This window comes from Phaenicophaeus curvirostris, chromosome 15 (genome assembly GCF_032191515.1).
Source record: "Phaenicophaeus curvirostris isolate KB17595 chromosome 15, BPBGC_Pcur_1.0, whole genome shotgun sequence".
Classification (NCBI taxonomy): domain Eukaryota; kingdom Metazoa; phylum Chordata; class Aves; order Cuculiformes; family Cuculidae; genus Phaenicophaeus; species Phaenicophaeus curvirostris.
In genome coordinates this window covers 1,789,802-1,804,218 of record NC_091406.1, presented here as the reverse complement: position 1 = coordinate 1,804,218, position 14,417 = coordinate 1,789,802, and the positions used below count along the sequence as shown (strand labels likewise).

The following is a 14,417-nucleotide window of genomic DNA, read 5'->3' as shown; positions in this document are numbered from 1 at the left end:
GTGGATGGGTGATCCTGCTTCCCTTCAAGCCAGCCTTCAAGGAATACTGGCTAGGGAGCAAAGTGCCGTCACGCAAGCTGCTCGTTCTGTTATTCCACCAGTTTTTTGTTACTTCCTCTTGCGTGAAGGAGCTTAAGTGTCAGAACTGCACGCTGTCAGATCCAGAGCAGGCTGGTGGCATTGCTTTCTGAGCTTTTTCATGATGAAAACAAAAAGACCGTCAAGAGCAAGGACACCTGAGTTTGCTCTTGACAGCACAACGTTTGGCTTCACGGTGCTGATGAGATCCTGAGCTCTGTCCTGTCTCTGCTCTGAACTGCAGCACTGAAATGGCTCATTCTGTGCACTGACATGCGAGTAATTTATTTCTCCCTGTGGAAGATGACAGTACCTGTTATTTAACCTACTCTTTAATGTAATTCCTTGGAATTTAAATGTGTTGGTGTTAAAACAGAGCCCAAGCACACTCTTCTGCAGACCTCTTGGTGTGCTCTGGACACATCCCACCTCACGCACAGAGTCCAGAACGGTTTGTAAAATATATTGGTGAAAATGGGGCTTAATCCACCTAAACTGACATATGAACACTGGGGCAGCCCGGAGCCCAGCTCGGCTTTGCAGAAGGTGAGGATGCCAAGCCACACGCCGTTAACTTGCGTGAGCGACGCTGGTTGCTGGGATGCTCCAGCAGGGATGGCCAGGTGGAAACCCGGCAGCTTCCTTTCTGCTCTGTCTGCCTGCGACAGAAAGAGGTTTCCTGTGCTTTGCTGGTTTTAGGCCACGTGCAGAGCCGAGTCCAGACGGCCTTACTCTCTGGGTGGTGATTAGACAGTGGTGGGGTCAGAAAGTGGCAGCTCAGGTGGTGTTTGAAGGCCTGAGGGGCCCCCGCAGCCTGTGCCGTGCGTGGCAGGGACCCCGTGCAGCGCCAGGGCGTGGGGCTCCTCGGCTCCTGGGCACGGTGAGAGGAGAGGCTGCATCCCCAGGAATCTGAGACCTGTGAGTTAGTTCAAAATGTGGTACTGGGGGTGGTTCTGCTCAAGCAGCAGCACTTGTCATGCAGATACGGGAGGAAGGTGGCTCCCCTCGGCCTGGCCAGTGACGTGTCTTTCCAGACCCACTCTTCATCTGCGGAGCCTCAAAAAGAGCTGGGGGTCTTGTGAAACCCCCTGTGTCAGAGCCCAGCCCTCACCTATCCCGCTGTCCAGGCAGGGGTTTGAAGTCAACCCCGCAGACCTCTCGGGCATTAAGAGCGTCTGTGCCTCGCAGCAGCCCAGGGCTGGGGACGTGGGTGACATCGGGGGCTTATGGGTGAAATGCTGGGAGCCTGCAGGAGCTGGGACTGGGCTGTCAGCCTGGGGGCAGAGTGGGTTTTCTTGTTTCAGTTTTTGGGAGAGCCAGTTGAACCTTTTGTTGTCTCCTGTTTCAACACAGGGTTTTTAGTACCTTTAATAAGTTAAAAATGGGGGTGGAGGAACTGCAGGTGGGGGGGAAATAGCAGCGCTGCTGCTGAGCTCTCCTTGGTGCGTGGGGCTCCGTGGGGTTTGCTCTCATCCGTGAGCCTCCAGGTGCCCAAGCAATGTTTGCCCCTCTCTCCTTTTTTTTTATTTTTAACATATTTCACTACATTTTTACTTTTGTTTAATTTTCATAACTTGAATTCATGCTTTTTTTTTTTATGTTTTGTTTCTTTCAGTTAATCACACACAGACTTTCAGGCCAAGAGTGGACTTGGTGCTTTCATGTGTTAAGTTGCTTGAGTTTCCCACCCTGTGACCCTTCTCATAACATTGTGTGAGTGGACCAAAGTGAAAAAGAAAATGAGCCTCTGCAATGGCTGCGGCGTAACGCCTCGCTGTTCTCTGTGCAGAATTGAGCAGGAGGTTGTAAGGAAGTAACCTGACCGTGTATGTTTTGTTAAACAAAGTCAACTAATCCCTCAAGTAAGATGTTTCGTTCTAAACCCAGCAACCGAGCAGCTGTGGATGAAGTGACTGTAACTGTTTGTCTGAACTCATCTGTCCCACCAGCTAAACACTTAACTTTCTAGATTTCTTTGTTTGAACAGGCTGAGGCGCCTGCTGGAGGCTCCTCTGCCCTCCTCTTACCTGCACAAAGGTGAGACCGGGTGTGAGGAACGCCAAAACATTTGTTTTTCTAACAATATTTTCACTTTGAATAAGTTTTTAGGATGGGAAGATGACAATGTTTAAACCTTCCACTCTGGGAATCGGAGCAACCCTTGTTCCAATAATTATATATTTTAATCTTGAATTACTCTGAACACTTCCTACATCATTTATTATATATATATATATAGAGAGAGAGAGAGAGAGGTTAATAAAATTCATGGGACAATGTTTAGAACTTTCTTTACTGCTCAAGTAGAACATTTGTAGGAAAGATTTTTCATAGGAGTTTGTATAATGTGGAACTACAGGATTTGTGTAACTTTGCAGTTGTCACTTACCAATGTATTTTACTGTTGTGAAGAAAGTATTTAAGCACTCGGCTTTGCTTTTACTCTTTAACCTTAAACTTATGATGTGCCTAATAAGAATCCCCTGATCTTGCACCATATTTATACTGACAGGCTCTGTTCCTCTTTGAAGGTGCTTTCTGTAACTCTCCTCGTGCCTGGAAATCACAGCCTTGTTGTTCTGGGCAACAGAGCAGAGAGGAACTATTGGGATCAATATTATTTTTTTTCCACTCAAACCACTTTGTGATAAGGCAGGATGAAAACTGAATAGAGACTTGCTAGCTGTGTTGTCATGGAAAAATAGATGGACCCAATTCCATCCTTCCATCAGATAATAGGTGAAAAGAAAGCAAATATTTTATATTAACCCCATGTGGTGTGTTTAGAGTTTATAAAAACACTGGCTGGCTAAGTGTTGGTTGTGGTGTGAGTTTTATTGAGTTATTAATGTTACAGAATTTCTCTGGTTGATTTTTTTTTTCCTTAAAGACTTGTCCTTAAGCTGTCAGCAAATTCCTTCTGGGACTTGGAGTTGAGGGTGCCCAGCCTTGCATGTGAGCCCTTGCAGGTCTGTCCGAGGGCAGCGTTTTGCTGAATGGTGAAATGAGGTTCTTGAACTTGCACATCCCATTCAAGCAGCTTTTTTTAATCTAAATACACTCTCAGGTGTTAAAGTACTTTCCTGTGGGCATTGGCCTGTAGTAGGAAGACACTGAAAACCCTGTCAGTGTTACCCTAGGGGTGTAGGAAAGATCATGAAGATCTCGCGGGTGCGCCTTAGAATAGGCTCTTTGCCGGAGAGGAAAAGTTGTGTGCCCTTGTGAGGAGTCTGCTGAAAGATGGACCTTAAATTTTTAAGGCTGTGCCTATGTTAGATGTATTTTAAAGAGTAACCATCAAATGTTGGGAGGGTTGATGTGTTTTTCTTGGAGAAACTCACAAGGAACCCAAGCTGTTACACGCAAAACCATTGCAGCTCACCGCTGACCCCAGTCCCGTCCAGCAGCAAATTAGGGCAGGACTTTGATTTTTATGCTAATGAGCGAAACTCTGCACTAATTGCATGGGTGGGCAGCACGATTTGATTCATTGTGGTGCTTCTCAAGGCTGATGTTTCAGGGGCAGGGAACAGCCAGTCAATAGTTTTCTCTGGATCTCGTGCTGCAGCCAGCAGGATCCACACAAATGATTTCTATCTGCCCTGGCTCGGCAGAGATCGATTCTTTTTTCCTAGAATAACAGGTAGTTAAAAATAATAATGACGATAACAGAGTGAAAACCTTCAAATCCATGGGCATTGCAGAGACATTCCCAGCTTTTTCTGATGAAGACATTCAGAATGTATGTAACGATATTTTAAATATGATGTTTAGATATACATGGAGTTTCCATTGTTTCCTCACAGTTACTTGTTCTTTAGAGCTGTCGACATCACCATGTCCCTGTGGCACTTGGTAGTTTTTTTCTCTCATGCTTGGCTTTTCCTTTTGGCTGAGTCGAGATTTAGGTGTGCAGTGTGTAGGGCGGTTCTGCATCTTATAATAATTTAATTACAAATACATGGTGATGCTAATCTCACTCCAGTCCAATGATTTGCATCTGATAAGCTAGAAGAGGAAAAAAATACCCCTTCAGAAATGACTGTTTAGTTACATGTCAGCTGTTTTATGCATTTATCTGTAAAAGGTTGGTATTAATGGGAAAAATGATCCATTGTTTTTGTCATTTAAACACTTGCCATCATATATGTTGTCTGCTTTCTAATTTAAAATGTGTTTTGTGGGGCTGGAGGCTCTGCAGCTCCCGGCCAGGCTGTGTGGATGCTCCAGGGGTGGAGGTGGAGGTGCCTGGAGCCTCTGGCCGTGCTGCATCCCTTCGCTTTATCATTCTGAATGTGTTGAGGTTTGTTTGTGTTTTTGGTTTTGGTTTTGTTTTTTTTTTGACTTCCAGTTCTTTCCACTCACTTTGTACTCTTTTTCTTTTATTAAATCTCACGTGTATTTTGAGTTCTTGTGGTGGTGTTTATTTAGCAGTGGATTTCCTGTGTTATCCAGCGGATCTCTGAAATAAGAACGTGCAGTGACTGAAAGCTTACCAGTCGCAGGATGTCTTATGACTGTTGGGAACATTAAAAAAATAGAATCAGCTAATTGATTAACAATTAGCAGGGCATATAGTATGTGGAAAAGCACCTGATCTGCAATCTGGGGAGGAATTCTGCGAGATTAATTCAAATGCCATCCCTGTTTGGGCAAAAGCAGCCTTCAGGCCTGTGGGTTCAGCTCCTCTGTGCGATGTGGGGACTGAGCAGGGCCAATTCCCAGCAGCGTAACGATGCCTGAAGGGGTAATTTAAGGGTAGGATGGAAAGGGAGCAGAGATGGAGGGTTTCATTGCGACACTCCTGAAGCTGTGTGCTTTTTCTGGAAGAGCACAACGTATGCTTGAATCGAGGCTAGGAAAGAGCACGGCTTTAGGCTGGGGCCGTGCTGCTGGGGCCTCACCTGAGGGGCTGTTCCTGGTGTCTGCTCTGTGGGGCACTGCTGCCTGTCAAGTTACTCCCAGTAAAGTAGGGTCTGTGGCTTCTATTTGGAATTGGGTGGAGACCGACGCTTCTGCTCAGGCAGGACCCTCGGGTGGAGTCTGGCTGAGGCACAAGCTTTGCTGAGGGGCTTCGGGTGGGAGCTTTGCCTGCAGCCCCAGTTTCACAAACACAGCCAAGCTGGGGCTACCGGCTGCTTCTGAAACCATCTAGGAACACGCCGAGGGGCTGTGCTGTCGCTGCAGGAGTCGGCTTGTGTAGGAACCTCTGCGTTTTGCATTTAACGTGCAGCTTGTTTGAAATGCCAAGGGCAGTTCTGTCCATCCCACCTTCACAGAGGGCAGGTTCCGCTGCGGCAGGGCCGCGTGTGGACACTGAGCCCCACGAGAGCTGCTGGGTGCGGGGCTGGGGCGGCTGTGCCGCTGCCAGGAGCCAGGGAGCAGGGGTACGGTCACCCAAACCTGCAACATCTTTGAAGGATGAGCCTTAGTGGGGACTCGGTATCGATACCAAGTGGTGTGCATGAAATGTTTTATGGATTTTTTCATCCCAATGCTATTTAAAGGCAAATCTGGGAGGCCAGAGAAGAGGAGAAATGCGTTCAGGTACACAAGAGTAAATGGGGGCAGTAAGGTGGCAGGGTAGCCAGCCACTTTAAAGGTGGTCGTTGGGGCCCGTGGTCCTGGCCCAGCTGGAGACGGCTCCGCGCAGCTTCCCATCCCGCATCTCCACGGCATGTGACTTCTCAGATGTTCCCTGTCAGCAGTCTTTCCTCATTAAATTTCTAAATCAATTCTGTGATCACCTGTTCCAGACAAGATCTGGCTTGCATGAGACCTCCTCCACGTAGGGATGGTGTGAACTTGCGTGTCTGCACGCGCCCCACGCAGCAGCCTTAGATTTGTGTTTGACCTTTCATGCTGTCTTTACTTAATGCAAATACCTGAAACTTAAATACTGATTCTCTTTTGTTCTTTCTGTAGCTTTTTTAGTCTTCCCAGTGCGTGCTCCGTAACAACAGGAAGATATGTTAATTAGAAGATTTATTAAGGCCAAAACATCTCATGCAGAAGAAATTAATGGGTGCTTTCACCTTTAAGCTTGCAGTACGTTGCGCAGAAGAGATTCTGTAGCAAGGACTGAGATGCACCATGTCTCTTGATTGGGAAAAGCTCGCTTGATCAGGTTTCCTGATAAAGTTGAAATCTAAGATACTTGCCAACAGATAAATCACTAATTCAGGCTGCTGCATGGCTTGCACTAAACCCAAAGCGCTAATCCCCGGGCAAGGGCCCGTGCACAGCGGTTAACACTGACCCAGCGTCCAGGGAGACGCAGGGCAGAGCAGGGTTAGTGCGAGGCGAGGTCTCTGCTTGCTGCTTGAGCTGCTGCAGCTGTGGGGCTGCAGTGTGCCCTCTCCTTGGTCTGGTTTTGGGTGTAACTGCGGAACCTCCTAACAGCTCTGGCCTTCCAGCTGGATTCTCACGTTTCTGAGCAATAACTCCTCCGTGGAGCTTTATTCCATAAACTTAACGTGTGTTATAACCGAAATCTTCCCCCTTTCCTTTGTTTAGATTTCCCAGGGCAGCTCGCCTGTGCCTCCCACCATAACCCCTTCCCTGAGCTCCTTGCCCTCTCACTGCTGCCGGGACGGACTCAAACCCTGCCTGCCTGGTCCAGGCTCGGGCCCTTCCAGGTGGGGAGTGGGAATGGAACCATTTTAAAGGAGAGCTGAATGTTACATGTGAACAGAAGGGAGAGGGTTTAGAGTGGGAGGCTCGGCAGTCCTGGCGGGGAGTTCTGTTTGGGACAGACTGATTTCCCCTTACAAAAGAAGTGTGGGGGGAAAAGCGTGATGTCTGTTCCCCAGTCAAACTTTACCCGGGAACAGGGAGAGGCCCCGGTTTATCTTGGTCTTAAAACAACCTTGTAAATGAATCTCAGGAATGACCTGCTTGTACCAAAGTTGGGTTTAATAAAAACAAAACTGACTTGTTTAACAAACATCTGTTAAAACCACATTTTGTACACTGGTTGCATCCACAGGCACAGCAAAGCACTGTGTCCTCATTCACAGCCCTCACTGTTATTCCAGTTCCTCCCTTCCCCTGTGGGTCCCTGCCTGTCCCCATACATCTGGGGCTGCTGCTCCCCTCACCTCCAAGCTCTGGGCTGTATGAACCCTTCCTGCTCTGTGACAGGACTTGCAGGTGCCGGGCTGTTAATCGAACAGTATTGTCTGCATTGCACCTTCACTCTAGTGTAAACATCACCTGGAAATGCTGGTCCTGCTGTTTAAAGCAAAACAATAAAGCCCAAAGAAAATGCTTATTTTAAAAGACGGTGTAAGGTTGGGTTTCGGAAGTGCAATAGAGCTTTCCTTTGTTGGATGGCTTTGGCATGAAGATGAGTGGTTCATAAAATCTAACGTGGTAGTGGTGGGGATTTAATTAAAGGCATTTAGTATTGTCTGGCCTGGTAAGACTGAACGCCTTTAAGAATGTTGAGTGGCATGGGCTGGTTGGTGACAGTCAAGGCAGTGGGGATTGTGGACAAGAAGTGATTTCTCACATTTCGCGGGGACTGGGATTAGTTCTTTAATGAGTTCATCAGGAAGAGGCACAGACCTCACAGTCTGGGATTCCAGGGTAAGGCTTTAAGAAAAACTGGAGGGTTTGGTTCTCACTCTTCTCACTGTGCAATCAAACCCTGGGTCCACGCTTAGGGGGAGGCAGGGACAGGCTGCAGCGGATGCGTATCTGCAGTCTGCATGTTTGCCCTGATGCAAAATGTTTAACCAAGAGATCCTCAACTACCACACAAAAGGTGGGCAAGCGCTCCTTCTTTTTAGGGGTGACAACGGCTGGGACGGACAGCAGGACGCTGGGTTATTTCAAATTCAAGACCACAAAAGGGGTTGACAGTAAGCTGGCAGCCTGCATGTTCAGCCTTCTGCTTATGCCAGTTTGATTCTGTTTTAAAAGCAATGTTACTGTACTTGGGAGTTTTCACAGTGTTGAGTGGGAGGCTGGGGACACAGCGGGCAGGTTTTTAGTTGCTCTCAGACACACCCATTGTGGGGGAACCTCTCCTTGCTCAGCAGGCCCTGGCTGGCTGTGGCCAAGCAATTTGGAAACCTCCCTTCCTGCCAAAGGGAAGGCCCTCTCCCTAGTCCCAGCCCTTAACTGCAGTTCTGTTCCAAAGGCAGAATGTGGACACGTGGTTGTCGGGCTGCTAAAGTGCAATATTGGTTGGAAATACACATGCGCTTTATTAATTTGTCGGTGTCCTGGCCTCAAGATTTGTGACCAAAGGCCATTTTGATTCCTACCTGTGCTTTTTTTAGCAGATCAGTAATAACAGGAAACCAATCAGGAGTCAGCCTCTCCAGCTCTAAGGTGATGATCACCAAAACCACTGTGGAGCCCTTAAACTGCAGTAGTTGGTGGCACGCCATACAGTGCTGTAGCTGTTTGGTCAAGAATGCAACGTGGCGGGAAGGATTCCTCTGAGGCAGCCCAGGTAGTAGATGGGGCCAGTTGGACATCACCATGGAGTGGAACTGGAGAGAAGATAAAGCATATACATACATATATATAAAAAAAAAAGTGGAGGTCAGTGAACTTTTTATGTTTTCATGTGTTATCAACCAGAAGTACAGCCTAATTTCATCTCATATCAGGAAACCTAAAGGGTTTCCCTGCCACCCCCACCCCCCCTTTTTTTTTGTGGTTTGTGTTTGTACTTGCCAACCATTGAACTGTTTTTTTGAGCTTAAAATGAATGTACAAGGTCTGTGTTTCCTAACAGTTTCTGAAGTTTCTATGTTACCCAGATTGCTATCCAGGAAATTCAGTTCAGGCCAGCAGATACAATAGGGTAAAACCAGTAACAACTGCACTCTTCATTTACTGAGGAAACAAGCACCTAAGAAAAGCAGTTTTCACAATCAGCAGCCTAAGACGGCTTAATATTTGCACATAACCTTAAAAAAGGGATTCAGGATGTGTTCATATCACATGGTTTTTGCCTTACTAGCACATGATCGTTTCTTGAAGACAAAGTTTAATTGTTTCTATCAAATGTTTAGTAACTGCAACGTGAACTAAGTGCCAGATTGGGGAAGCTCTATTGCCTACAACAAGGGCGAATCATTAGTGGGATGAAAAGGAAAATGGTTTAAGAAAAAAGCTGTGTGAGAAATGTAGCAAAACTCTGACAGCTTTCTATGTACAGTATTAATAGAATGGAAATAGTTAGAAATATTTTTGCAGTCTGTATTTAAAAAAAATAAAAATAGCGTATAGTTGTGCATTATGAGAATCTTTTTAATGTCCTTTTTATTTGTCCTTTGAGGATGGAAGTAATTTTTTTTGAGGAAAATGAAAGGTTTTAAATAGTAGAAAAATTTAAAAATAAATGAAAAAAAACCCCGGCCCTGTAACATTCTTCAAAGACTTGGAGGTAGCGAGGAACAGGTAGTTTGCAGAGCACCTCGAGAAGGATGTGTGGGTGTGCGTATGTGTGCGCATCTGTGTTTTCCAGTCTTATTTGATAAGGAACTGTTTCTTTAAAGAAAAAATATTTGCAGAACTTAGTGCTTACAATGTTTAAGAAATCCATTGGTGTTGCTGTGTAAAGATCCCGGTGAAGCTTATCTAGTACGGCTCTTTCCATTCTCAAGATCTCGGCTGGAGAGTGTTTACAGCCACTCTGCACTGCGAGCATCTTCACCGATGGTATTACCTGTAAACAAAACCAACCCAAAAATAAAGAAGCCACCACCCTACACAGTGCTCTGTGTGTTTCTGTCTTGAGAAGGGATCTGACAACTTTATACACATCCCAAAGCGCTGAGCAGAAGGAGACTGCTTTCCTGGCTAACTCCCAAACCTAAACGACGACTCCCAGGTCACTGTGAGCCTCCTTAATGCTGCATCAGTCATGCAGCTTCCATGCTACCAGTCTCCCTAGTTTTGCTCCTCTGCCAAGGAGAGGGCCTCCCGCTGTCATGTTTCCTAGGGTCAGTGACTCAGCTTCTCCTTTTTAGCTGAGGGGAAAAGAAGAATAACCTCAGCGCGACACGTCCTAAGCGAGGCTGTGAAGAGCACTTCACTACAGGAGAATTTGTTTGAAGAGACATGCACAACTGACTGCAGCTCCTAGGCTGCCTGTTCCTTTTCAGAAGAAGGGAAGGGAAGGAGTGCAATCTGAAATGCTTTTGGCTGATGTTTTGTCAATGTCTGGAGGAATCTATCAGTGCATTTCTGCCATGAGAGACTGCTTGGTGTCAGAACAGATTTCTGAACCTGGTGAGGAAATGACTCAGGTCTGCACCTCGAGGTGAGCGTGTAAAATCAGTGATCGCCCATGTAAATGTGAGATGACATGAGAGAAACTCTTCTCTTCTAAGTTTCCTCTGAAAAGCTGCTGCTCTGTCTCGCCCACTTTACCCTTCCAGGACCTCTAACAATGGAATTAGAGCACTCAGGCTGTGCATATGAAACTATGCATGTGCATCTTGACCGTCATCCTACCCCCAGACTAAGCTTTACCACAAGCCATGGATTCTGAAGAGAGGAGAGAGGTGTAAGGAGGGAAACACATCCATTACACAAGCAAATACAAGTCCTTCCTCCATAAAGGTCACAATTCTTCCAAACAATGATGAAACAGGACCAAAAATGTTACTGTCACCCCTAATTATGCCCAAGTTACTGAAAGACCTGGAAACACAACTTGAACCCAAGAGATAAGCTTAGTATGTTTAAAATCAAACATACAGACCTCATCTTCTTCGTTGTTTTTTGCTGCAAGGACAAGGCAGGAAATTGCTATGCACTGAAGATATTTTAATTAGGCCTGAAGGGAGAAGAAGAAGATAGTGAGCAAAGAAGATAACAGTCTTGGGGGAAATAATTGTCTACAAGTTTCAGGCTTTCATTTAAGTTACAGTTGCTTCTGAATTAGTTTAGCTGCAGAACTATTCATCTGAAACTGGAAAAAGAGCAAGGAAATCCAAAGTGAAGCAAAATAAATCCTCATCTTGGTGCAGTTTTTATTCATGTATCCCACAATTTTTAGGCTAAGAATGCCACAGCAATTACAATGCGAATTTATTCCTCTTCTCAGCTAACATGCTAATTGCTATGCTTTTGCCTAGTGCCAATATTGATCTGGATTGAGAGCTGCAAGGCTCAGTTCAACTCATAACTTCCCTTTTTCCCTTCCAGAAAAAGTTGGCCCCAGAGTTGGGTTAAAAATAGTGGTTTCAAGAGTAAAATATTAAAAGTGACAATTCAAACGTCTCTGGTTAGCAGAGACAACCAGATGATAATGAGTTCTCTACACTTATTATGGCATTTCAGCTACAATTCACACAAACCCTTCTACCAAGGACTGTAAATCAGTGGACCCTCACAAACTCTCCAGTTCAGATATGCTTAAAAGCTTTCCCCAGCAAAGTCCCTGACTGCTCCCTAAATCTGCTGACAAACATAGCACCTGCTTTGGGTATAAACTGATTACATCCCAATCAGTAATCTAGCCAGGAAAAAGCTGACAGAGTCTCTACCTTTACTGATGCCAAGAACCAGTTAAGGATGCTGGTAGCCAAGGCAAACATTTCAGAGTAAAACTGAAACTGAGAACTTATTTCTGCACTCCAGTGAACCACTTTCTTGTAATACAACAGCGAGATATCTGTGCCCTGAGGGAAGAAAAAGTTGGAAGGAAAATACAATTAGTCCTTTGATGATTTTGTTAATGTATCTCCAAAGAAGATTCAAATCATTCCAAGTGCTCTAATTAACATTTCAGGTGTCTGGAGGCTTTAAAGGAGGAGAGCTGTCAGCTGTGTCTACAGAGTGAGGGCAAGGGCAAATTGTGGAGCAGTTTAAAGCAGTCATTGGTATTGACCCCCAGTCAGGTTCTCACAGTGGTTACAAGGGCCTGGTACTGGGATTCATTGCAGCTGCAATGGGGCAGCACCCAGCCCCGTCCTCTCATAGCTGAGCCACCGAACTGAGCTCTTACAAATGAGGCGCTGAGTGTGCTCCTTATTTTCCCTTCAGAGAAGACCGGAGCCTCTGCTTGCTGCACGGAGCCTCGACAGGGAGATCAAAACTGGAATTAGGAGCAGGTTCTGATTTACTCTGCAAGGTATTGTTTTTTAACAGCCCTTGTATTTGCTCAGTGTTGAGACCACAGCGGCCAGGCTGATGGCTCCCCCGAGGCACAAGGCAAAATGTACTCATTTTTTTCTTTCTTGTATCTTATTTGAAGATGTGCTCAGGTGAGAGGGAGGACTTTACTCTGGCTGCCATCACAATGCCACTCGTGGCAGCATTTGAACATTACTGTAGGAGAGCTGAAACGGCCGAGCAGCTACATGGAACAGATATTTACCACCAATTAGTTTAATATTACTCATCACATTACCTGTTTCACTATTTTTGCTTGGAAAAAAATAGCATTTCTATGCTATTTGAAAAAAGAGGCCAGGCTGCCAGGGCAGATTTGTGTGTTCTTCCATGGATCTGAAACAAAAAGCAGCTGAGCAGTAACTGTTCCGTTGTACACAGAGGGCTATGAAGTGCAGCTTCCTAAGGCACCAGACCCGCTCGTTTTAGCAGCAGGGAATGGGGCTGGGTTTCTGTCAGGCCTCCCTTTTCTCTCAATTGAATAGATGGGACTCAAAGACAGTGTTGAGTGCAATTAACTGTAATGTGAGGCACTTACGGCCTTACCATCGATCACCTGCTCTAACCTGCTCCACCAGATATCCTAAAATTACTCGAGTCAAAACAAAATGCAAACCACCTGGTTTACATGGGGCATTAATAAGGTGTGAGATGGGGTGAGTACAGACCGTCCGCCGCTCCTGAAGCTTAGTCCACGCAGGGTGATTGTTCCATTTAGGTGCGCTAGATGGCAGGAGCAGCGCTGCATCTCTGCAGAGTCCCTCAGCACTTCAAAGAGGACAGAGGAGAGTATCTTCAAGGTGTGATTCTGGAAAACCGGCACTTTCCAAAACTAAGCCTCTCTGGCTAAGACATTTTCCAGGAAAAAGGTAAGTCTCGAGCTCTCTGGAGGTCCACGCACTTCACGGCGAGTCTTTGAGCTACTTTCCCATGTGGGAGCTGCTGTCAATACCAAGAAAAGAATTACAAAGCAATATCCCAGCTCCTTGTACTATGTATTATTTACTCTCATGATACCTTCCCAACACCGAGAACTAAGGAGCTGCTGTATGACCTGTTTGTTTGCAGAGACAGCGTTTCTGCCATCGTTTTCCTTAGGGGGAAGCTGATGGTGAAAGAAAACAACATCACATGGCCAAACAGCATTTTTTCCTCCCTGAGCTTATCTCCTGCTGGGCTGCATAAAGGCAGTGCTTGAGCAGCCTTGGGCTGAGCAGTATGCCTCACTCCCTTTACCTTGTTTCAGCTGTCCCTTGGCAGAGCTATTAAGTTGCAGCCTGTTATCACCTGATTTCAAGTTTCTGGCAAATGGAGAACTCATTTCTGTACACAAGCTCCAAGATGACTGTTCTTAGGAAGCATATTAATTCCCAGTGTCTTCCTTAAAGTAGTTTCATCTTTCTGCATTGAAGACACACAATAGCAACCCTTTGGAAATACCACTCTCAGCCTAAGCACGTATTTGCATGGAATCAATGTCTCTGAATGGGATCACACAGTGAGAACATCTCAGCCTGAAACAGCAATTCAGCGATAACATTTTGGTGTGTCTTTAACAGTAGAAAAGAGATGTTACTTCCAGGGCTGCACAGTGACCGCGGGGAGCCCCATCCTGTCCCTGAGAGAAAGAACGGTGCCATCCTTATCCTCGGGTTCAGGGCTGGCTCTGGCCAGGCATGGGGGCGGCGGGCGGGCTTGCAGCTTGATCCCAAGGGGAATGACACTGCTGGATCATGCTGTCCTGGTCCATGCTTCCCAGGTGAATGTGGGTCTGTCACCTGCACAGGGATCGTTGGCTGTGTCAGGCAAAGCCACACATTCCTGGGATCAGAGTGAAGTCCTGCCATGGCGAAAAACACAGTAACCTGCAGCAGAACCTCCAAACCCAGCCCTATCCCCATTCCTGGCACCCATCATTGCCTCCACAAAGGCACTGCCCCTTCTCTTTGGCATGGTCCAAACTACCCTTCTACTGCATCCACCTGCCCAGAGCTGCTTTCCTTCCAGACACTGGAAAGGACCCTCATGTTCTATGGAGCGTTACGCACTCCTGTTCCTCAAGGGCTGGGCCCCTCTGCCTGCATGTGTTTTACCCCATGTTTGCCTCCACCTCTCGCTACTGCTCTCCTCCAGGTTCCTTCACTCCAGGTTCCTTTTGCATTTTGCCCCCAGCGTTTTCTGTGGGGAGCTCATTC

General features: G+C 46.3%; 2 protein-coding genes across 3 annotated transcripts in view; one reads left to right on the top strand and one right to left on the bottom strand.

Annotated features, from left to right (window-relative positions):
- SEPTIN8 (septin 8) overlaps positions 1-7,099 on the top strand; it is a 33,614-nt gene extending 26,515 nt beyond the window's left edge. Inside the window, exon 10 of one of the 2 annotated variants that reach the window (XM_069869392.1) lies at positions 6,004-7,099. In XM_069869392.1, the coding sequence (XP_069725493.1) occupies positions 6,004-6,058 (55 nt within the window). In that variant the 3' untranslated portion in view covers positions 6,059-7,099. Of the gene's footprint in view, positions 1-1,693; positions 4,486-6,003 lie in introns of those variants that run through there. The other variant, XM_069869393.1, reaches the window with a different exon arrangement.
- Positions 7,100-7,920: 821 nt separating this feature from the next.
- On the bottom strand, positions 7,921-12,981 carry CCNI2 (cyclin I family member 2). Its single transcript, XM_069869402.1, has 4 exons — positions 12,769-12,981; positions 11,595-11,729; positions 9,626-9,766; positions 7,921-8,582 (listed from the first exon to the last, which is right to left on the bottom strand). The coding sequence occupies exons 1-4, from the start codon at positions 12,769-12,771 to the stop codon at positions 8,316-8,318; spliced, it is 546 nt and encodes a 181-aa protein (XP_069725503.1). The 5' UTR covers positions 12,772-12,981; the 3' UTR covers positions 7,921-8,315.
- Positions 12,982-14,417: the final 1,436 nt, after the last annotated feature.

Bases quoted from the DNA above. Each gene is read 5' to 3' on its own strand.
- CCNI2 (XM_069869402.1), bottom strand. The intron at 9,767-11,594 runs GTAGAGACTCTG...TTTTGTTTACAG, and splicing joins GGTTCTTGGCATCAGTAAAG to GTAATACCATCGGTGAAGAT. The intron at 8,583-9,625 runs GTAAGCACTAAG...TCTTCTCTCCAG, and splicing joins CAATGGATTTCTTAAACATT to TTCCACTCCATGGTGATGTC.